General features: G+C 38.7%; 1 protein-coding gene across 1 annotated transcript; it reads left to right on the top strand.

The window, feature by feature from the left end:
* The first annotated feature begins 1728 nt into the window (after positions 1-1728).
* LOC129009558 (mediator of RNA polymerase II transcription subunit 28) lies at positions 1729-4154 on the top strand. Its single transcript, XM_054442704.2, has one exon. The coding sequence runs from the start codon at positions 1749-1751 to the stop codon at positions 2283-2285; it is 537 nt and encodes a 178-aa protein (XP_054298679.1). The 5' UTR covers positions 1729-1748; the 3' UTR covers positions 2286-4154.
* The last annotated feature ends 18597 nt before the right edge of the window (positions 4155-22751 follow it).

The raw sequence follows: 22751 nt of genomic DNA, 5'->3' as shown, positions 1-22751 counted from the left end.
AGTTTATTATATACTGAGACCATTTTTTAATCATATTATATAGAAAAATACTTACTTAAAAATAAATGTATGTTTTTATAAATATGTATACTATATATGTATTCTGGATTACAGGATTATTTCAAGTAAGGTCACTGGCAAATAGTACGCTATTTATGTCAATTCTTCTTAAACTTTTTTTTGGAGCAGGAGCTGTTTTTGTTACTTTATTTTATTTTATTTTAGAGACAGAGTCTTGCTCTGTCGCCAAGCTGGAGTGCAGGAGCAATCATGGCTCACTGCAGTCTTGACTTCCCTGGGCTCAGGTAACCCTCCCACCCCAAACACCTGAGCAGCTGGGACTACAGGAGCAGGCCATCACGCTTGGCTAATTAAAAAAAAATTTTTTTTGTAGAGATGGGATTTTGCCTTATTGTCCAGGCTGGTCTCCAACTCCTGGATTCAAGTGACTCACCCACCTGGCCTCCCAAAGTGCTGGGATTACAGGTATGAGCAACCGGGCCTGGCCCAAACTTTAATTTTTAATTTCATAGAAATCACCTGGAGATCTTTTTTTTTGGAGACAGGGTCTCTGTCTGTCACCCAGGCTAGAGTGCAGTGGTGCGATCTTGGCTCACTGCAACCTCCGCCGTCTGGGTTCAAGCAATTCTCCTGCGTCAGCCTCCCGAGTAGCTGGGATTACAGGCACGTGCCACAACACCCAGCTAATTTTTGTATTTTTTAGTAGAGATGGGGTTTCACCGTGTTGGCCAGGCTGGTCTTGAACACTTGACCTCAGGTGATCCACCCACCTCAGGCATTAATTCAATGGAACATTTTGAAGTCATTTAAAAAAGAAGGCAGAAATAGAAAAGTTTGCAAGATGTGCTGTTTAGATAAAAAAGATAAAATGAAGAACAGTACATATTATGATTCTGCATGTTTCCAAGGAAATTTATATATGCAAAGAAAATTCCTGAAATAATGCATAAGAAACTTAATTAGAGATTGTATTTGAGGCGGGTCAGTGAGGGCCTGTGGTAGGAGGTACACTTTCTTTTATGATATCTTAACATTTGTTTTTGTTTTAATCAAGAAATATCTAAAATATACAGAGTATAAAGAACATTATAAACAAAACAAACCTCCCAAATATGTTTTTTTAAAAAATTGCTACAGATCTTTTTTTCTTAATATATCATCATGTTAATAAAACAATTGAAGGTCTCTTTTTGTGTATTTTTTTCCAGCCCTTTTGATCCCAAATCCCAGAGCTACCAGCATCCTAAGTTTATTAGTTCATTCTCATGCTGCTAATAAGGACATGCCCGAGTCTGGGTAATTTATAAAGAAAAAGAAGTTTAATGGATTCACAGTTCCATATGGTCAGGGAGGCCTCACAAGCATGGTGAAAGGTGAAGGAGGAGCAAAGGAATGTCTTACATGGTGGCAGGCAAGAGAGTGTGTGCAGGGGAACTGCCCTTTATAAAACCATCAGATCTTGTGAGACTTACTCACTATTATGAGAATAGCATCGGAAAAACCCACCCCCATGTTTCAATTACCTCCCACCAGGTTCCTCCACAACATGTGAGGATTGTGGGAGATACATTCAAGATGAGATTTGGGTGGAAATACAGCCAAATCATATCACTAAGGTTGGTATAAATTTTTCCCACTCATATTTTAATAGATTAATTACAAAGGAAAACTTAAAATAGGTTGGTTTTAAGATTTTATATAGAGATCTCTCTTGCGCCACTCCAGACATGGCGGCTCCGCTAGGGGGTATGTTTTCTGGGCAGCCCCCCGGGCCCCCTCAGGCCCCGCCGGGCCTTCCGGGCCAAGCTTCGCTTCTTCAGGCAGCTCCAGGCGCTCCTAGACCTTCCAGCAGCACTTTGGTGGACGAGTTGGAGTCATCTTTCGAGGCTTGCTTTGCGTCTCTGGTGAGTCAGGACTATGTCAATGGCACCGATCAGGAAGAAATTCGAACTGGTGTTGATCAGTGTATCCAGAAGTTTCTGGATATTGCAAGACAGACAGAATGTTTTTTCTTACAAAAAAGATTGCAGTTATCTGTCCAGAAACCAGAGCAAGTTATCAAAGAGGATGTGTCGGAACTAAGGAATGAATTACAGCGGAAAGATGCGCTAGTCCAGAAGCACTTGACAAAGCTGAGGCATTGGCAGCAGGTGCTGGAGGACATCAACGTGCAGCACAAAAAGCCCGCCGACATCCCTCAGGGCTCCTTGGCCTACCTGGAGCAGGCATCTGCCAACATCCCTGCACCTCTGAAGCCAACGTGAGCAAAGGGCAGAGGCAGTTGGCCTGTGAGTGGGCTGGTGCATGAGGTTGGCCACACATCCCTTCCTGTGGACTTGACATTTTGGAAGAACTCTTTTCCAGATAATGAGTTCATTTTAGTTTTATGCTCCCATTGAAAAATTTTCCACTATTTTTATAAGCTGTTAATTTCTTGAGTACTTTATAACATGTCTGTAGCTTGGATAAACCAAGTAAGTATTTTTTTTTTTTTGTCTTTAGCAAAGTTTAGTCTGTGAATGTGATGACACAGATTCTTTTTTATGGTAGCTTTGCTTGTTTTTAAATTTTTGCATGACTTTTCATCTTTTTATGTGTGTTTCCTGTAGTTTGATCCGAAGGAAAAGAGTATAGTAGCCTGAGAATCAGGAGATGGGAGTTTTAGTCGTAGGCCTTATGATAATTACCCCTCAGTGGTGTGCAGAAAAGTATGTAAATTTGCTCTGTTTTAAGACTTTGAACTACCTCAAGAAGAGGAATCTAATACAATATTTGTAATGTTTCCAGAGCTCTCAGAATGAGGATTTTTTTGTAAATAGGTTGGAAGAGGACGGAACTGTCCTGGGTTAGTGTAGTAATCTTACAGTAGGATCCTTAGGTTGATGCTGACTTCTATTTGGGGTATGTTTGTATTTTATGTGGTGTTTGTTTGCTTTTTTTTTTTTTTTTTGACAGAAAAGGATATAGTGGGAGCAGTGATACGCTAACATTCATTACATTATGCAGTAATGAATCTGTTTAATGGGGCAGACACTGTTTTCAGTAGCATGACAGTGGGGGCATAGGAGAGCTATGAGGGGCTAAATCTTGCTCTGATTGTCTCTTTCTGTTTTGAGTTTTGTTTGTGTGTATCATTTTTGTTTTACATTTTGGGAGGGGAAACATTTTCCCTTAAGTAAGGTTGTTGCCAGTGGATTTGACTCCAAGGGACTAGAGTGTCGTGGTGGGGGTGAGGAGGGGCTGCAGGGTGATCATTGGCTACTGAGCCTCCACAAAGAGTATGTGGCGCCCTGCCTTTGGGAGGATATTTTGCTCTCGTTAGTTTTGTAGGCAGCCTCAGATTCCCTGTTGAGTTGCTGTTAAGAAATGGAGATTTCTGGCTCTCATTGGGTAAGGTTTTCTGAGTTTTATGGTCTCTTATTAGATCACATCCGTTTACCCAGAACAAATGCTTCACTGTCTTCTGATTGGCAGTACTCCTGTGGTTCTGTGCCTTGACTCATTTTGTTTTCTTCAGCCTTGAAGGCCCCTTGCCACATGGACTGACATCCACTCATGTGCCTGGTCCCTGAAGCCTCCCAGCACCTATTCAGTTGCATCCCCAGGGCACAGTACTTTGATCTCTTCTGCTGCCCTTGCTAGGTTCTCCCTGGTGGGTTAGTGCTTTGTATCTGTCTCTCTGTCCCTCACTAATTGTACACCCATGAGAATTAGACATTCTTCTTCTTAAATATATAAGGACCATATAGTCTGTTTCTTTTTGTTGTGTGTGTATATGGTATCTGGCACATGGATCTCTGATTACCAGCCTGACATCAACAAATCCCCTCAGTTACGATGTATAGGTTAAACAAAGCCTTTAAAAGGTCATATGGTATGACCTCAAGGTTGCTAACCTGGTCATCTCATGGTAATTAGAAACTCTGATTGGCAGCTTTGTATTTCTTGATTAAAAACCTAAGTAAACTGATTAGGTTTTAGGCATTCTTTCAAAGAGGTTCTTGAGAAGATTGAGAACTATCCTATTTGGTGCTTAGTGAAAAGATTTTGAATTACTGTACGTACCAGGTATTGCCATTTCTTTATTAAATTCAGAAGTTTTTTTGCCAAATAAAAAAAAAAAAAAAAAAAAAGATTTTATATAAATGGGGTCATGTATTCATTTTTTGAATTATTTACCACATGAGTTATTGCTTTTTTGATAAAAAAAGAATGAGGCAAAATCAAAATTAATAAATAGATGTATCAAAACCTTGTGATATAGCTATATTGTAGAAAATGTGCTAGATCAGAAATCAGGAGAGATGTCTGTAAGATAAATCACAACTAAGCGGCTTGCGACATTGGATGAGTCATTTCACCTCTTGGGGCCACAGCTTCCTCACATGTCATCTGGTTGCTCCTAGGTCTCTCTAGCTTCTAACAGCCCAGTTATGAAATATTTTAATGCATACTTTCTTTGTCCTTACTTTATAATTGACTAAGACCGCAAATTCTCACTCAGATTCCAGGAAGCCAGCATTGTCTTTTTTTTTTTTTTTTCTTTTTTTTTTTGCCCATTGGTCATTGTTTTGGCTTTAAAGACAGTAGATTTTGGCTGAGGGCTGACCTCAAGTCCTCCCGACAAAGGTACTGGGGGATGATGTCTTCTGGTCTACCCTCTCCATTCAATACTCATGGATGTTTTTTTCAGGTTGAGCTGTGACAGATTTCAGTAGTGGCAGTGAGTGCTTTGGTTATCACTGGTTTTATTGTCATCACTGTCACTATTGTAAGTGTTTTCTTGGCTTAAACATGTTGAGAGTGTGAGATGCTGGGGATGCATCAACCACTCAGGGAGCCTCATGCAGGCCTTGGCTGGTGATATGGTTTGGCTGTGTCCCCACCCAAATTTCATCTTGAATTGTAGCTCCCGTAACTCCCATGTGTCACAAGAGGGACCCGGTGGGAGGTAATTGAATCATGGGGGCAGGTCATTCCTGTGCTGTTCTTGTGATAGTGAGTAAGTCTCATGAGATCTGATGGTTTTATAAAGGGGAGTTCCCCTGCACAAGCTCCATTGCCTGCCACCATGTAAGACATGACTTTGCTCCTCATTCGCCTTCAGCTATGCTTGTGAGGCCTCCCCAGCCATGTGGAACTGTGAATCAATTAAACCTCTTCCCTTTATAAATTACTCAGTCTCAGGTATGTCTTTATTAGCAGCATGAGAACAGCTGGACAGCTGGAAAGGTGAGAAGACACATTAGACGGTCAGCTCAGCTTTCCCCCTTGTTACCAGGATTCATTTCAAAGGAGGGAAAACAGAACCATGCAGTGCCATGACTACGAAATTCAGAAAGGAGTTAAATGAATGCTTTGGAGGGTAGTTTGAGATCTTTGAAAAGGACTGGTGGAATTTATTACTCTATAAAATTCAGATATTATAGTAAATGTTGTCTAGAGTATCAGCTAAGAAAGAAAGTGTATTTTATGATGTCTTTGCTGGAAGGTGCCATACAAGTTTAGTCTTCTATTCAAAATAAAAATGTGTGACTCACATGATGTACAATATGTTTTTGAGGGTGAAAAATTTAGTAGTAGCATCCATTTTTCAAGGATATAATGTATCTCTATAAAAATTGGTTAACCTCTTTGAGTATAAATATCATCTTAATGATGCCAGTTACTTCTCCTCCCTGTTTTGACCTGAAGGAAATAGAAACAGTTTTATTAGTAATTTATTGCTGTGAAACAAGTTACCCTCAAACTCAGCTTTAGAAAACAACATTTAAGACCCTGTGCTATTTCTGAGAACGAGGAATCTGGGAGAGGCTTACCTGGGTATTCAGACTCAGCATTTCTCATAAGGTTACAGTCCAGATATTGGCCAGGACTGCAGTTTTTGAGGCTTGACTGGGACTGGAGGATTGGCTTCCAAGAGGGCTCACTTGCATGACCATTGGCAGAAGGCATCCTGTTGCTTGATGGCTATTGGCAGGAGGCTTCGGTTCCTCAACACATGGACCTCTCCATGGGACTACTGGCATGTTTTCATGACATGGCAGCAGACTTCCTAGGGCAAGTGATCCAGAAGAGAGAGAGAGAGCAAGGAGGATGCCACAATGCCTTTTATGATTAGTGTTGCCCATCACTGACTGTCCCTCTGCCACATTCCATTCATAAAAGCCAGTCAATAAGTAAAGCCAACCCTTATGAGGAGGATTTAACTACACTTTTCAAAGGGGTGAGTATCCAAAACTTGTGGACATATTTTAAAACCAACACAATAGTCAAATTAATTAACTGTTGAAGCCATCTATAGTTTATTGTACTCACATATAGCCAAGTTTCCCCCACAGATATTCTCAAAGTGTGTGGCAGAGTATTTTCAGTGATTATAATTTATGGTTGCTGTTCATATGCTGTCCATGTTTTGTGTCAACTTAACTGGATCATTGGGTACCCAGATATTTGGTCAAACATCATTTTGAGTGTTACTTTCAGGTGTTTTTGAATGAAATTGACATTTAAATCAGTAGACGGAGTAAGGTAGATTGCCCTCCTCAATGTGGGTGGGCCTCATCCAATCAGTTGAAGGCCTGAGTAGAACAAAAAGATTGACCCTCCCCCTGGTAGGAGAGAATTTTTTTCTGCCTCATTTACTTTAAACTGTGTCGTCATCTTTTTCTTGCCTTTGAACTAAAATGGAAACACTGGCTCTTACTGGGTCTTGAGCCTACTGACCTATAGACTGAAACTATGCAATTGGATTTCCTTGTTCTCAGGTCTTTGTACTCAAACTGGAACTCTACTGATATGGTTTCACTGTGTCCCCACCTAAATCTTATCTTGAATTGTAGCTCCCACAATTCCCACATGTCATGGGAGGGATTTGGTGGGAGGTAATTGAATCATGGGAGCAGGTCTTTTCTGAGCTGTTCTCATGATAGTGAATAAGTCTCACAAGATCTGATGGTTTTATAAAGGGGAGCTTTCCTGTGCAAATTCTCTTCTCTTACCTGTTGCCATGTGAGACATGCCTCTTACCTTCTGCCATGATTGTGAGGCCTCCCCAGCCACGTGGAACTGTGAGTCCATTAGACCTCTTTTCTCTTATAAATTACCCAGTCTCGGGTATGTCTTAATCAGCAGCATGAAAACAAACTAATACATATACCATTGGCTGTCTTGAGTCTTTAGATTGCGTACTTACCATGCAAATCCTGAGTCTTGCTAGTCTCCATAATCATTTGATATTTCTCATAATGAATATCTTTATAAACACTCGCATGCATGCACACACACACACACACACACACACACACACACACATCCTGTTGGTTTTGTTTCCCTGTAGAACTCTGACTAATGCACCATATATGGCCAATCCTGGAATGAGTGGAGATTTATATGTCTCTTGCCTAGACAGATGAGTTAAAGGTCACAAGATATGTTTTAATTTTGTTGGTCCCTGCTAGGGGATCCAGGCTTGCATTCCAGGTGTCATGCATTCAGGTGGCTAGTGTAATTTAGGAGGATTAGTCATAACTCCAGCCTGGGAAAGTGATAGCCATCATCTGTGCTAGTGAGATTTTGGAAATCATACTGGAAAAGAAAATATCAACTTTTTTCATTTTTATTTATTTGAAATAAAGACCCTTTATTTCAAATAAATGTGGGGTCTTAAATCATATTTTCCATGTCCCATTCAGATCAGGTTCTCAATCACAACTTCAGTTTCAAAAAAATGTTTTTGGTTTTAGATCCTTTGTAATTAGCCTATACATTGTTTCATATTGAATAAAAGCAAGATTTTATCTAATCTATTCTGATTTATTCAATGGGTCATAATCAAATTGTTCCCTAAAATTTTATCAATAAATATACAGAACATTTTTATTTTCATACTATGTTATTTTTCTAATCTATGGATTTTTCCTCCTAATTAAATAGATTTTCTTTGCTCCAAATACCCATATAACACAGTTATACTTCCACTTTTGCTAATTTTAACAAAGAAAGGTCCTATACGATTTATTTGCATTTAATTTTTTTTTTTTTTTTTTTTTTGAGACAGAGTCTCGCTCTGTCACCCAGGCTGGAGTGCACTGGCACTATCTCAACTCACTGCAACCTCCACCTCCTGGGTCCATGCCATTCTCCTGCCTTGGCCTCCCAAGTAGCTGGGACTACAGGCGCCCGCCACCACGCCCAGCTATTTTTTTGTATTTTTAGTAGAGACAGGGTTTCACCATGTTAACCAGGATGGTCTCGAACTCCTGACCTCATGATCCACCTGCCTCGGCCTCCCAAAGTGCTGGGATTACAGGAGTGAGCCACCACGCCCGCCTGTTTGCATTTAATTTAATCACTTCATGGTGTTTGCCCTAATACATCCCTCTTTACTAATGAATTATTCTATTTTTAGGGAAGAGGATAGAGCAGGGAACTAACATTTCCAAATGTTATATTACAGATGACTCTTATATGACTAAGTTTGCCTGTTCAGCCACTAGGCCTGTTCAGCTTTTTATTTCTCTAAAATTTGCTATTTTCACAACTAATCAATCCGATGACAATTACTGCAAGATATAAATTGTGGTTATTGAATAGAGAAATAAAAATTTTTCTGCAAATAAAGAGAGACTTCTTCTTGGGAAATTAATTTTCACCATTTAGTTTGAATGATTATAGCTCTTTATTTACATTTCCTAAGCAATTACAGCCATTTGCGTGAGCAGTGATTCAGATCCCACTCAATCATGATGAAAGGGAAAGCAAAATGGAAAAGAACAAGACTAAAATTCTGAAAATGGCAAGCCCCCATATTCTTCTCAGGCTTTTGGAGGTCTAAGGATGTGCATCTCTTGTCATCAGATGTAAACTGGGTAGCAGGATATGGGGGTATGAAAGCTGTGCTGTGCCTTCCCAGAGGAAATCACAGCAGTGACTATAGAGCACAGAAATTAAGGGCCAGTAGAGATGGAAAGTCAACTTAGCTCTCAATAGCAACATACTCAAAGCTCCTGGGAGCTGATAGAGATTTGCTAGGACGCTTCCAAAAAGAAGTTTCTAGTAGAAGGGTAGAGTACCATCAAGATGTTACTGAGAGTGGCACTGTGACACAGGGGGAAGCCACAGGCTCTGTGTACAGATGTACCTGGGTTAGGCTTTCGTCTCAGCCACCTACCTACGAGATGTTTGAGGTATCACAGCCTTCTCAAAATTCAAAATGTACACAAAACATCTGGGGACCTTGTTAAAATGTAAATTCTGACACAGTAGTTCTGTGGTGAGGCCCAAGATTTCACATTTCTAATAAGTTCCTTAAAATGCCAGTGCCTGCTTATCTGTAAACCACCCCCTGAGAAACAAGGGGCTAGGGCAAGCTACTTTATTTCTGATTTCGGTTATCTCCTCTGAAATTTAGAAATAGTGTCTAGTAGTGTCTAGAGTGTCTAATTAATTAAAGAATTGCAGCTCTAATTATAAAAGGTATATGCAAAGAATCTAGCATACAGCCTCACATACAGTAGGTGTTCCAGAAGTTGTATTAATGTCGAACTTTTTCACATTTAATCAGCTTCAAGTGTTTTGCCAATTAAAGCCAATGAGCAATTACACCTGTGACATTCCTATTAGGTGTGCTAAAATTTGACTATCTAAGGAGGCTTTCGTGTTTTATACACATAATAGAGTTCATTTTTAAATGAATGACTAGTTAGCTACCTGAAGATTTATGGTTTTTTTTTTCTTAGACTAGTAGAGTATAATGTAAACTGGGAGGAAAAAAAGTATGAAACAAACAAAAGATAGAATTTTAACAATACTACCTAAAGAACTTTTTAAAAGAAAGAAATAAGACTGGCCAGGATTTTAGATGCATTCTGCACACAAATTAATGTGCAATATATTAAAAAAAAAAACTTACTTGCAGCCAGGCTAAGTGGTGCTGACACTGAAGACTCAATGAAGCACCAGAATTGTTTCTAGATCCTCAGGCTATTTTTCTCTATTACAAAAATTCTTTGTTATTGCTTTCACATTTCAACAATCCAAGGTTTTACCCCTTTGTGCAATTTCTTTGGTAACTGTTTCTGATTTCATAAAGTTAGGATTTGAGATAATTAGGAGTTCTATTCTGGCGAAAGTACAGGAGTCCTGTAATTACCCACTGCATTCCACAGTAATTAACTATGCTTGTGCCGTTTTCCCGTGTGGCCCAGGGGTCCTGCCTTATTATGGTATGGTTAGTGCTTAAAATGTTCTCTGGGGAGGAAATGGCTATGAGGAAGCCTGCTCCCTTTCTCTTCAGGGGGTGAGAAGATTAATACAACATGTCCAGGTTACTCTGCCATCATTTTCCTTTGTGTGCACATCTTGCAAATGGCTTTAACTTGAGTTGAAGGTTTTGTGAGCAGAAGAAAACGTTAGTCATAGAAGATGCACATGATAAAGTGATAAGAAGGTGTTTCAGACATAAAAAAATCTAAGAGTTATATTTTGTTTCCTTTAGTAGGTAGTTTTGAAAACTAAAGGGCAATAGGCTAAACTTTAAAATTGTTTGAGAAACAACCACACTCTTAAAAACCTAACTAGTAAGAGCAGCTTGTTTTCTTTACAGATAATCTTTAAGTAGAATCAATAGTTTTTAATGAATATGGCACCGCACACTCTCGCTAAGTAGTTCAAAGCAATTTTGCAAAAATGGGATTATCTACCTTTAAAACATACTTGGAATACAACTGCAGAAATGCCGTTATTATCTCAATTTTGGATATATAGAAGAGAGAGACAAAATTTATGCTGGCAGCAAATTCCAGGATTAAATGCAGCAGATCTGACTTAGATGAATTTATGCCCTGGATTCTTCTGTTGCCTCACATTCTTGCAATGAAGAATGTTGATATAGCTAAACATCAGATTTTCTTTTCATCAAAAAACTTTAACTCCCTTGATCCTACATGATGATCAAGAAATTAGATCAATTAACTGACAAATATTTAATCAGCATCTTCTATGTGCATCTTCATTGTTTCTGGTGTTGGAATAAAATGGGCAAGCAGCAAATCAACCATAGCTCCCATCCTCACAGAACCTGTGGTCTAGCAGGGTGAGAGAAATGCCGAATAATCACAGACTTGGAGCTCAGAAGCAAAAGTGGGCTGAAGACCTAGATTTTGGAATCATTAGTATGTAGCATAAATGTACCTGATAGCAATAATTTAAGCATACCCTTAGAATGACCCTGTGCGGCAGATGCACTCGAATGTGTGTTCCAAACTAGGGAATCTGGGAGTGGCCAATCTGGAGATTTGTTCCTTATGTATGATAAACATTTGAACCTTCCAGCCTGTCCCATAGAACATGGGCCATACAGGGAATGAGGTCCTGAGGTTTTGGGGTAAACAAAGGTTGCCAGGTGGAGGCTGTTAAGGGGAAAGTGTTAAGTCCAGCCTGTCCTATGAAACATGGGCCATACAGGGGAATGAGGTCCTGAGATTTTGGGGTAAATGAACGTTGCCAGGTGGAGGCTGTTAAGGGGAAAGTGTTAAGTGAAAATGCTATGTAAACTGCACATGTTTGCAGGCAGTTTTCCTGCCTAGCGTGCCACCACTGGGCTGTGCAGTTATATTGTCCATCCTGCTGCCACTGGACTGTAGGAAAGTGGATACGTTCTCCAAACCACCACCACTGTAATGTACGTAAGGCAGATACATTGTCCCGTCCACCATCACTGGACCATTTCTATACATAAAGTGGTTCTGTCCTGCCCACTGCCACTAGATTCTCTACCGTGTATGTAAGCCTCTAATAAAACTCAATGTCTCATTTGCTTTCTTTAGGTCTCTTCTTCAGCCTTTTGATCCTGGTGACTTCCCTACTGAGGTTAATAGGTCTTCGGGCCAACATAGTACAAATAGTAATTGAAGCTCTGGGTATGAATAAGATTGGGTACACCAGTAGCCTTTAACCTTTAGTTGCATATTAGAATAACTTAGGGAGCTTTAAACCATTCTGAAGCTCAGCCTCTATCCTATTTCTAGTAACTCAGACTATTTCCTGGTGGTGGGCCTTGGCGTTGATAATTTTAAAACCTTCCCAGTTAATTCTAATGGGAACCAAGAATTAAGAACTGCTGATTTAGAGAGGGGGAAGAATAGGCAGATTAAAAAAGAAGTTATGTGATGTGATGTCAAAAAGATGACTAACTAGAGGTGTCCGGTGCTTATGGCTCCCACTGAAAAAGGACCCAAACAATGAATAAACAACTTTATTTTAACTAGAGTATTTAAAGGAGAATGCTGGAGTACAGCAGTGGTCTGTTAGAGACCCTGTAGAACATAGAAACTCAGAATAGCCACACAGAGGAAGGAGAGAGGAGCCTTGCAGCTGACACCCTGTCTTCCCAGTGAAAAACATCTCAGAACCAGGAGGGACTTCCCAGTACACAGAGAATGTAAGTGGGAGGCTCCTGGCAGCCTCCATTAATTCTGTCAACACCTACAGTTTTTGTTGCTGGGGAATCCTACAGTTCTTGCAAGACCTGAGCCCAGTATGAGGAGCATTCAGGAGATTACACAGCTGCGTTGCTCCAGGGAAAAAGCCTATGTTGTGCCTCCTCCCCATTGTGACTCAAGCTGCTGCTGAAAGGTGCCATCTTGAAACTGGAGCCACTGCTAGAGTGCATCCTTCTCTGCAGGACAGGAGCCACTGCATCTCCCCATCCTTAAGTCTCTGCCACCATTATGCCTTGTAGGACACCATTTCACAGCTGAGCTACTATAGCTCCATACCCCCTAGGAATAAGCTGCCTTGGAGACACTCTAGCTTCTCTATCCCAAGGGCTACAGCATCCTGCTCTGGCTACATGGAGCCCAGGTCCAGCTAAATAGCCATAACTTTATAACTTTGATTCTTCACCCTCAGGGGAGCAGCACCTAAGCAGAGCCACCAGCCAAACAGTCCCCGACCTGCCTGAAGCACAAACCAGCCCTGTGCCTTGCCTTCAGGGGAGCAGCACCCAAAGAGATGAGCCAGCCACAAAAACTCTTGCAGCCTGTGCTACTGAGTCACTCACAGATATGGCTGACTTTGAGTATAGTTGAATAAGTTGCATGGAGGCTACACTATTGTACCCACCCAGAACCAAAGCCAACACACCCTAACCAACCGACACCCTAGGAAGCATCTGCAGGTGAAAGACTTCTTCCACAAAAGGCACTTAAAAAATTGGAAGAGGCGACCATTCCATCAGATGCACAGATATTAATGCAGGAATACGAGAAACATGAAAAACCAAAGGAACATAACACCACCAAAGAAACACAGTTCTCTATTAACTGGCCCTAAAGAAACTAAAATTTACAAATTGCCTGAAGGGAAATTCAAAATAATAATCTTACGGACACTCAGCAAGATACGAGAGAATACAGACAGACAATTCGATGAAATCAGAAAAACAATTCATGATCTAAGTGAGAAATTCAACAAAGACCTATAAAAAAAGAAGCGAACAGGAATCTTACAGCTAATGAATTTAATAAATGTTATTAATTAAATAACAAAATACAATTGAACAACAACAGATTAGATCAAGCAGAAGAAAGAATTTTTGAACTTGAAGAGAGGTCTTCTGAAATAACCCAGTCAGAGTGGGGAAAAAAGAATGAAAAGAGCAAAGAAAGTCTACAGGACTTATGGGACACTATTAAGTGAACAAACACTTGGCCTTTGTGGGAGTTCCAGAAGGAGAAGAGATGGACAAAGGCATAGAAAGCTTATTTAACAAAATAATAGGTAAAAACTTCCCAAACTTGGGAGAAATATGGGATTCAGATCCATTAAGCTGAAAGGATGACAGCTAGATTAAATCTAAGTAGTTACTCTTTGAAACACATTATAATCAAACTTTTTTTTTTTGAGATGGAGTCTCGCTCTTCTTGCCCGGACTGAAGTGCAATGGCGTGACCTCGGCTCACTGCAACCTCTGCCTCCTGGGTTCAAGCGATTCTCCTGCCTTAGCCTCCCAAGTAGCTGGGATTACATGCATGCACCACCACGCTCAACTAATTTTTGCATTTTTAGTGGAGATGGGGTTTCACCATGTTGGTCAGGCTGGTCTTGAACTCCTGACCTCAGGTGATCCACCTGTCTCGGCCTCCCAAAATGCTGGGATTACAAACATGAGCCATCATGCCCGGCCCAAACTTTCAAAAGTCAAGACAGAATTCTAAAAGCATCGAGAGAAAAGTCTCAAGTCACATATCAGGGAATTCCTATTATACTATTATCAGATTTCTCAGCAGAAACCTTGTAGGTTAGGAAAGAAAGGGATGATATATTTAAAGTGCTGAAAGAAATAAACTGCAAGCCTAGAATATCATAACCAGCAAATCTTTTTGTCAGAAATGAAGGAGAAATAGTCTTTCCCAGATTAAAAAAACCTGAAAGAATTCATGATTACTAACCAAGTCTTTTAAGAAATGCTTAAGGGAGTGCTTCAACTAGAAGCAAAAGGACAATAATCACTATCATAAAGACATGTAGAAGTATAAATCTCACTGATAGATGTAAATTTATTACCAAATTTAGAATACTCTATTTCTGCTGGTGGTATATAATCTTTCAAATCTCCAGGATGAGAATGAAAGGTCAAGATTGTCAACAATCACTATAGCTACAATAAGTTGTTAAGAAACACACAGAATAGAAAATACGTAAATTAAGGCAACACAATTTTAAATGGTAGCAGGGAGGGAAAATGTCTACAGTATTTAATATGACCAAAGTTAAGTTGTTATCAGTAATGATAAGAATTTTTACAGAAGCCCCCATAGTAACCAAATTTCCACCAATTTCAGCAGATACACAAATGAGAAAGAGAAAGGAATCAAAGCTTATCACTACAGAAAATCACCAACCAAAAAGGTAAACAATAAGAGAGGAAGAAAGGAACAAAGGATATACAAAAGAATCAGAGAACAATTTTTAAAATGGCAGGGGTAAGTCCTTACTTGTCAATAATAACTTTGAATGTAAATGGATTAAGTTCTTCAAGAATTAGGATGACAAACCAGTGTCATAGTTCCCAGCATTATGACTGTTTTGATGGCTGTGGAGTTGGAATGGGGTACTATTGAACTTTGATCAGTAAAGGGTCAAAACAGCTCTGGATGCCTGAGGTCAGGAGTTCGAGACCAGGCTGGCCAACATGGTGAAACCCCATCTCTACTAAAAATGCAAAAATATATATATATATATATTAGCCTGGCATGGTGGCATGCGCCTGTAATCTCAGCTACGTGAGAGGCTGAGGCAGGGGAATTGTGTGAACCAGGGAGGTGGAGGTGGCAGTGAGCCAAGATCGCACCACTGTACTCCAGCCTGGGCGACAGAGCAAGACTCCATGTCAAAAAACAAATAAATAAATAAAAATGAAAATAAACAGCCCTGGGAAGGCATTTCTGTATTTGACTGTTTCTGCTCTTCTACTAAGGAAGACAACTGGACTTGTACCATCTGATTATAGCACACCTTTTTCCCTAATGTGTTCCCTTCGGCTTCACCTTTCAGATTTTATACCCATACACAAAAGACCTTGGGTTTTTTTATATTTCAGGATTAATAGGTATTGTTACTTAAGTACAAAATCCACAGTGAGACACAATTCATATCTCAATTTAAAGAACTACATATTCAATTCAATAAGTATCTTTTATTCTGAATGTTTACCACTATAATAAGTTCAGGGAGTGGAGAGGGAACGGAGAAGGGAGGGAAATCTGACTCCCACTCTCAAGCGTACAGTACTGATTAAATATCAAATAAGTGCTGCCTGTCACAGCAAATAGTGTTAGAAGAGCTATAATATACATAAAGAAGGCACTTTTTTCTGTGCCATGGAATCAACTCAATTCAGAAGGGCAGATGTGATGTGTCCAGCTTTCACTTTGGGCATAACAGAAGGTTTGAAGCCTCCTTTCATCTCCTAAAATAGCCTGACTTCCTTTCTTCCTCTGTGTACCACTTTGCATTATCCCGTAATGAAGGATAGTCTCCTTCTGACCACTGCCCTCTAGGATTCCATCATTTTGATCAAGTGTCTCTCCAAACTATTCCTTCTGAGACGGAATGATTCTCTCTTTTACTTGGGATTCCATCTCACAGAAGTCCCAGAATTTTATGTAAATCCACTCTAGAATGTATTCATTCTTCTTAGTTGCTCTTCTCTCTACAGCAGGTCTTGATATTTTCTGATTAAATGGGATCAGCAGATTTCCTTTGCGATGTGAGTGGTCAGGCACCAGTTGTCAGGCAAACTGAAGGACAGAGACAGAGCCCTAGCGGATGGCTAGTTCTGGCATTCATAGTGAAAGTCGGACAACAGAGTCTAGGAAAAGCTGTATACCTCCGTCTCCTTGTCCACCTTGCCATGCATCAAGCTGAGTACTTTACATGCACTGTACCATTGAATTCTCTCATCACCCCTATAAAAGTGTTCTCTTACATATTCTATCTTAAAGATGAGCAAGACGAAGTTCATGACACAGAAGTAATTTGCCACCATCCCGTAACTTCTACATTGCAGAACTTAGATTCGAGCTGTGCTTGACTCCAGAGTACATTGTATATGCTACAGTCAAAATACATGTCAAGTCAATATCCAGAGACCTAGTTTGAAGAGAAAGGCAAAAGAGGAGTCTGATGTTGAAGTCAGATGTAGGAAACAGAATCTGTGACTGATATTTGTGTAGCAAAATCTAGCACAGGTGGGCAGATGAGTCCATACAATTAGAACACGTCTATTTTATATTTAACACAAAGTTCTTTTCTCCTTACAAATTGAGAACATCTTTATAATATTACCCTTTCATTCAAATATTGCAGAAACAAGCAGGACAGATACATACATCTCACTCACATCGCTTTTGGTAAAAATGATATATTTGGGTTTGTAGTGAGTATAGCTTAAGGCATAGGAAGAGGGTAATAAAAAATTAATGACACTTGGCTCTAAATAAAGAATGATAAAGTGGGCTTTCCTAAATAATTCTTTTTGTGATTACTTCAAAGAGCCCACTTACAGGAAGAGTGTCTTGGCAATAATCATCCTGTAATTTATTACTCTTCAATTCTTGAAATATTTCTGTGACTATTTCTGCTTGCTAAGCTTTCTTCAAATGTAGATTTTTCTATCCTAAACCAAATATAGGTATCTTCTTTGGCAGTGACTAGAATGTGCTGTCATTAATAAACATAACCCAGTTAAGTTGCAAAGTACTAGGACCTATTAGGTATGTCTTATATAGACCAAATGATTTTATGCCTATCAGCCTTCGTAGTCATGTCCCAATTAGTGGAAGATGTATTGAGTCCCATGAAAATGCTCTTTAGAATATATTGCATTCTTATATGGAAGTCTCTGCCCTTAAGGGGTTCACAGTTTATTCATTACAGTACATTTGTATATAATATAATTTCTTGCCTGTGTATTGTACATAAGCATTCAATACTTGTTTAGCACATTGTAAAAATCTATTATGGGGATATAAGTGAAACAAAAGAGTCATTGGTTATTTTTATCTGGTTATGATCCAGTTGCATATGCCATGATAACTCAGTGATTTTTCTAGACCGTTGCAAACTATTGTCCCTGACATTCAAGGACTCACTGGAGAATTTTTTTTCCTGACAAACTGTGGAGGAACATATATATATTCCTCTTATCTGATCTCTAAATTGGAATTCCATCATAAGATCTTATTTGTTGAAAAAAAACTACTCTAAAAATCTCTGAAGCCCAGTGATATAAATCCTGTTTCCCCAGATTATTATAGTAGTTCATGTGGAACCCATTTAAAAATGTATTTTTCAAAAACAGATGACAATAATCATTTCCTATTTGCCTAGAAGGTTCATCATTTTATTATAGAAAAGACATTATTATTTTTCCAATAATTAAATGCTATGAATTATGTGAAAGAAGTAAGAGAAAAGATCCTGATTTTAGAGGCATACATTCCAAAGAGACAAGCTACATAATTTTTGCCCCTATGAAGGTCTAATATATGTCTCTAAAATAAGGATCAGCAATTCTTTTCTGTAAAGAATCAGAAAGTAAATATTTTAGGCTTTGTGACCTGTGTAGTCTCTGCCACAACTACTCAACCCTGCCATAGTAGCATGAAAGCAAAGTGGTCATTAGACAGTAGCAAATGGGCATGGCTGAAATTGGTCTGCAGGCTGTAGTCTGCCAGCCTCTGTTCTAAAAGATCAATGTTAATGTTAATGAATATATATAGAACATATTAGAAACAAGCAGCCGTATTTAGTAATAATATCTTCCCCCCCCAAAAAAAACACTAGAAGACAGAAATGCTAGAAGATTTTAACAATTACACCTAGAATTTTAGGGAATAGTTCACTGTTATATTTGGTTGTCTTGTGATTTTAGGCTATATGCTTTTACGGTTTCAAAGATATTTGTTCATATCTATGTAATACTTTGCATATTAATTACAAATTTGAGGATTTTTTAATTAGTTTTGAAATTCATTTTCATTTCTTCCTTAGCTATCACTGATAAATTTTGTCCACACTGACATTATGCGCAGAGTTTACTTGGGTGATTATCAACAAAGAGTCTATAATTTTCTAGTCACAGATAAAACTTCTTTCTAGAAAGTAGTTCTTATAATTTGGTTCAAGCGTATTTTGATTATGGTAATGTCTTTAATTCATTTTACATGATGGACAGAGAGGTAGTGTTTTTACATAGATGTTCAATTTTCTTGTTTTTTAAATGTTAAATTTACAAGGTCAATGGAAAGTCATTTTCCTCTTCAATGTTTTACTTTATTTACTATCAGATATACATATTTCCTATCACTTCAAGTATTTTCAATGAGTAGTTGCAACATCTCAAAAGCATATCATCATGACCATAGTAGAGGACTTAAAAGCTTATTGACAATTACAGGAGCTAAAACATTACTTTCTAGTACATTTCAAAATTACCAGGAAAAAGTATAACAAAGAGCAAACTTTCTCATGCACTCTTCATTTACTAGAAGGCATTAGGTAGTATGTAGAATATTAAAGGAGGTATGTACTCACAACATTTTAAAATTACTATTTCTTTCTGTAATAACATTAACTCCAAATGAACTATTTTCATGCACCAATAAAAAGAGCACACGCCATTGGCCTTCTCATTAAATAGTATAAGGAGTGACCTGGGCATGATGCCTTTACTCAATGCCATACAGAGCAAGACCGTGGATATAGGTTGGTACAAGTTATTGTGGTTTTTGCCATTACTTTTAATGGCATTTCTTAGAGACTGCTCTCCAGTTAGGAGTCTTCGAAAGTTATTAGGTTGGTACAAGTTATTGCAATTTATTGTGCAAAAACCATAAAAACAAATGGCATTAGAAGTAATGGTAAAAACCACAATAACTTTTGCACCAGCCTAATACCTTTCTTAGATACTGCTAAATGGGGAGTTGTAAGCTATATACAGCTTAAAGATGGATTTAGTTTGGCTTGCATGATGTTTTATTGACATGTTATGACTTGAAATCAGATGATTTGAAAAGCAGATGATTTAAAAGGTGAATCGAGTACAAAAGACTTGAAATTCTGCATGGCCATGATGAGAATGAGCTAAGTTTCTGTTTCTTTCATAGTCCCTGCCATTCACACATTGCGTGCCCTCATTCTAATGTCAATTCCTCGCAACTCATTAAGTCTTCGACCTGATCCTGTAGGCATATGTGCTCAGTCCCTCATCCAGGTCCAAAGCACAGATGATCTGGTTAATTCTGCATCAGCTGCTTCCTTACTCAGCCCCAGCAGCCCTCACTGATCTATTTGTTGGGCTGCTCTCATTGAATGCTTACTATTTGTCGGCACGGTGGAAGGATGCTCTTCCCAAGGCCATGAGAGAAGCATTGTCATTACCCATAATTTACAGAGGTAGACTGAGGTACTTGGTGACCAAGCAACTTGCCCAAGGTCACCTAGGGAATAAGAGGGGTTGCCATTCCAGGCTGGAGGCTACAGTAATAGTAATCTTAGCCAAAATGGGAAATAAGAGTTTCTGGTTTTCAGTCATTTGTTATTAGAGAGCTGCCTTCTCAAGTTCCTAAAGCTATGCAATTTTACTTTCTGTTAACACTGATTCCATAGGGAATGTTGTTTGTAGAACTTTTATTTTAATCGAAGTAATGTAGACACGTAGTTTAGAAATAATATTTCCAGTCCATACTACTCTGTGGAAGTTGCCTCTGACATTCACCTATAGGTTTCTAAATAATATACTTTTATTTCTTCATTTATGGATTTTAATCACTGACTTGCTTTTCTGGTGGTTGAGGATTTAAACTCTTACTGCACCTCAATCTCGTTTCTTTCTTCCAGTTTCCCAATATAATTCTATCATATTTTAAATTACAATGTTTATATTTTTATGATAATAAATATTGCTCACTAATAACTTACTGGACTAGGATCACATTTTCATTTCCCTTACAATATTTTCCTTCCACATCCTTGGGGGTAATAGTGTGTGTCATTCATTTGCTTAGTTTTCTATTTATTTCTTTTCCTATAAATTTCTTTTCTTTTCTTTTCTTTGCTTTGCTTTTCTGGGGCAGGGTCTCGCTGTGTTGCCCAGGCTGGACTTGAACTCCTGGGCTCAAGTGATCCTCCTGCTATAGCCTCTGGAGTAGCTGGGATTACAGACACATACCACTGTGCCCAGCTGTATTTGTTTTTTTTTTTTAATGCTCCACCAAATCTTTAAACATTGATGAATTTTTCGCAAATGCTTAAACACACAAAATAACCTCTCACCCCAATTTATTCACCCCACTGCAGAACTCTTTCCTGTAGTTGTCTGCTTGGTTCTCTAATCTAGACTGGTTGCTCTGTAGTTTGGTGCAGAGTTCTCAAACTCAATACAATTGACTCTTGAGCAGTGTGGGGCTTAGGGGAACCAATTTCCGGTGCAGTAAAAAAACCCATGTGTAACTTCTGACTCCCTAAAACTTAACTACTAATAAGCTATTGTTGACCAGAAGCCTTACAGTGAACATAAACACTAAATCAACACAAATTTATGTTATAGGTATTATATACTATACTCTTACAACAAAGTAAGCTAGAGAAAAGAAAATGTTATTAAGAATATCATAAGGAAGAGAAAATATATTTACTATTCATTAAGTGGAAGTGGATTATTATAAAGATCTTCATCCTTGTTGTCCTCAAGTTGTGTAGGCTGAAGAGGAGAAAGGGGAGGAGTTGGTATCACTGTCTCAGGGGTGGCAGAGGTGGGAAAAAACCCTCATATAAGTTCAAGGGTCAACTGTACTTTTTACATCCAGAAAAGGTTTTGTATATTTGACCTGGATTCTGTGTCTTCCCCTTTCATGGTTTATTCCCTCATTTTGGTGAAGCAAACATCTTTGAAGCTTCCTGGAAAAGTGTGTATGGCAATTTTTTTTTTAGTTATTGAATGTTTAAAAATGCATCTTTTTTGTGTGCTCACACTTACTTTTTAGTCTGGGTTGAGGTCTAAGTTGGAAAGTGTGCTCTTAGAATTTTGAAATTATTGTTCCTGCTGTCTTCTATTGTTTAATGTTGCTGTTAGCCATCCAGTGCCATTATAATGCCTGTTTCTTTGCATATGACTCCGTATTCCCCCAGCCCAGCTTATAGGTTTTTGGATCTTTCGCCCTGTTCTGAAATTTAACAGAGTGTGTTTGTATGGGTCTTTTATCTGTCAAAGAGGTAGACAGTGGGGCTTTCAATACAAGGACTTATATCTTTTAGCCCTGGAAAATTTCTATTGATTTTTTTTTTGATAACATTTTTCCTCTGATTTTTTTTCTATTCTGGAACTCTTATTTAGCTTTTACCCCCCTTGGTATAATTTTCTAATTTTCCTTATTTTTCTATCCTATTTTCAGTGATTATCTTGATCATATATCTCAATCTTTCTATCAAAATCCTTGTTTTGTCATATTTTAAAAAACCATTGTTCTTTCTTGTATAGTGCTTTTTTTTCCCATTCATCCCTATTCTGGTTTCATGGGCATGATGTATTTTCTTACTTTTCCAAGGATATTATTATAGGCTTCTCTCTCTCTCTCTTTCTCCTTTCTAAATAAAAATAGAGATGGGATCTCACTATGTTGGCCAGGCTGATTTTGAACTCCTGGCCTCAAACGATTCTCAGCACTTTAACCTCCCAAAGTTCTGGGATAACAGGCATGAGCCACTGTACCCAGCTGGCTCTTCTCTTTTTGAAATTTTCGTCTCCTTCATTCATAGTCATCATGTCTTTCAGGTCCCCCACTTTTTTTTCTCTTTATTTTGGCCTTCATCCCTCAAGCTGAATCCTTTTCTTAAATGTCTTTTTGGCTTTCTTCCCTCAAGTTGAATCCTTTTCCTAAATGTCTTATGGCTCCTTATCTGCCCATTCATAATTAATAGCAAAATACTAAAAAGCATGTTGTATGATCTGCAACTGGAGGTGAGGTGCTTTGCCTGGTGAGCTTCATTGCAGCGAGATGAAGTAGCTTGCCAACCTTGAGGACCACCATGCATGTGAGGTAGTTCTGTTTCTTCAAAAAAGAATTATCCAGTCTCCTGCACACAGTCGTAGTTGTTCTGGAAGCAGGACTGGGGAAAGAGGATGAGATCTCAGTATTCATTATGGAAATATTCTCTCAAGTTCC

The sequence above is a fragment of the Pongo pygmaeus genome, chromosome 10, assembly GCF_028885625.2.
Source record: "Pongo pygmaeus isolate AG05252 chromosome 10, NHGRI_mPonPyg2-v2.0_pri, whole genome shotgun sequence".
NCBI lineage: Eukaryota > Metazoa > Chordata > Mammalia > Primates > Hominidae > Pongo > Pongo pygmaeus.
Note: the sequence above shows the minus strand (reverse complement) of the source record. Positions and strands in the feature narration are given on the sequence as shown.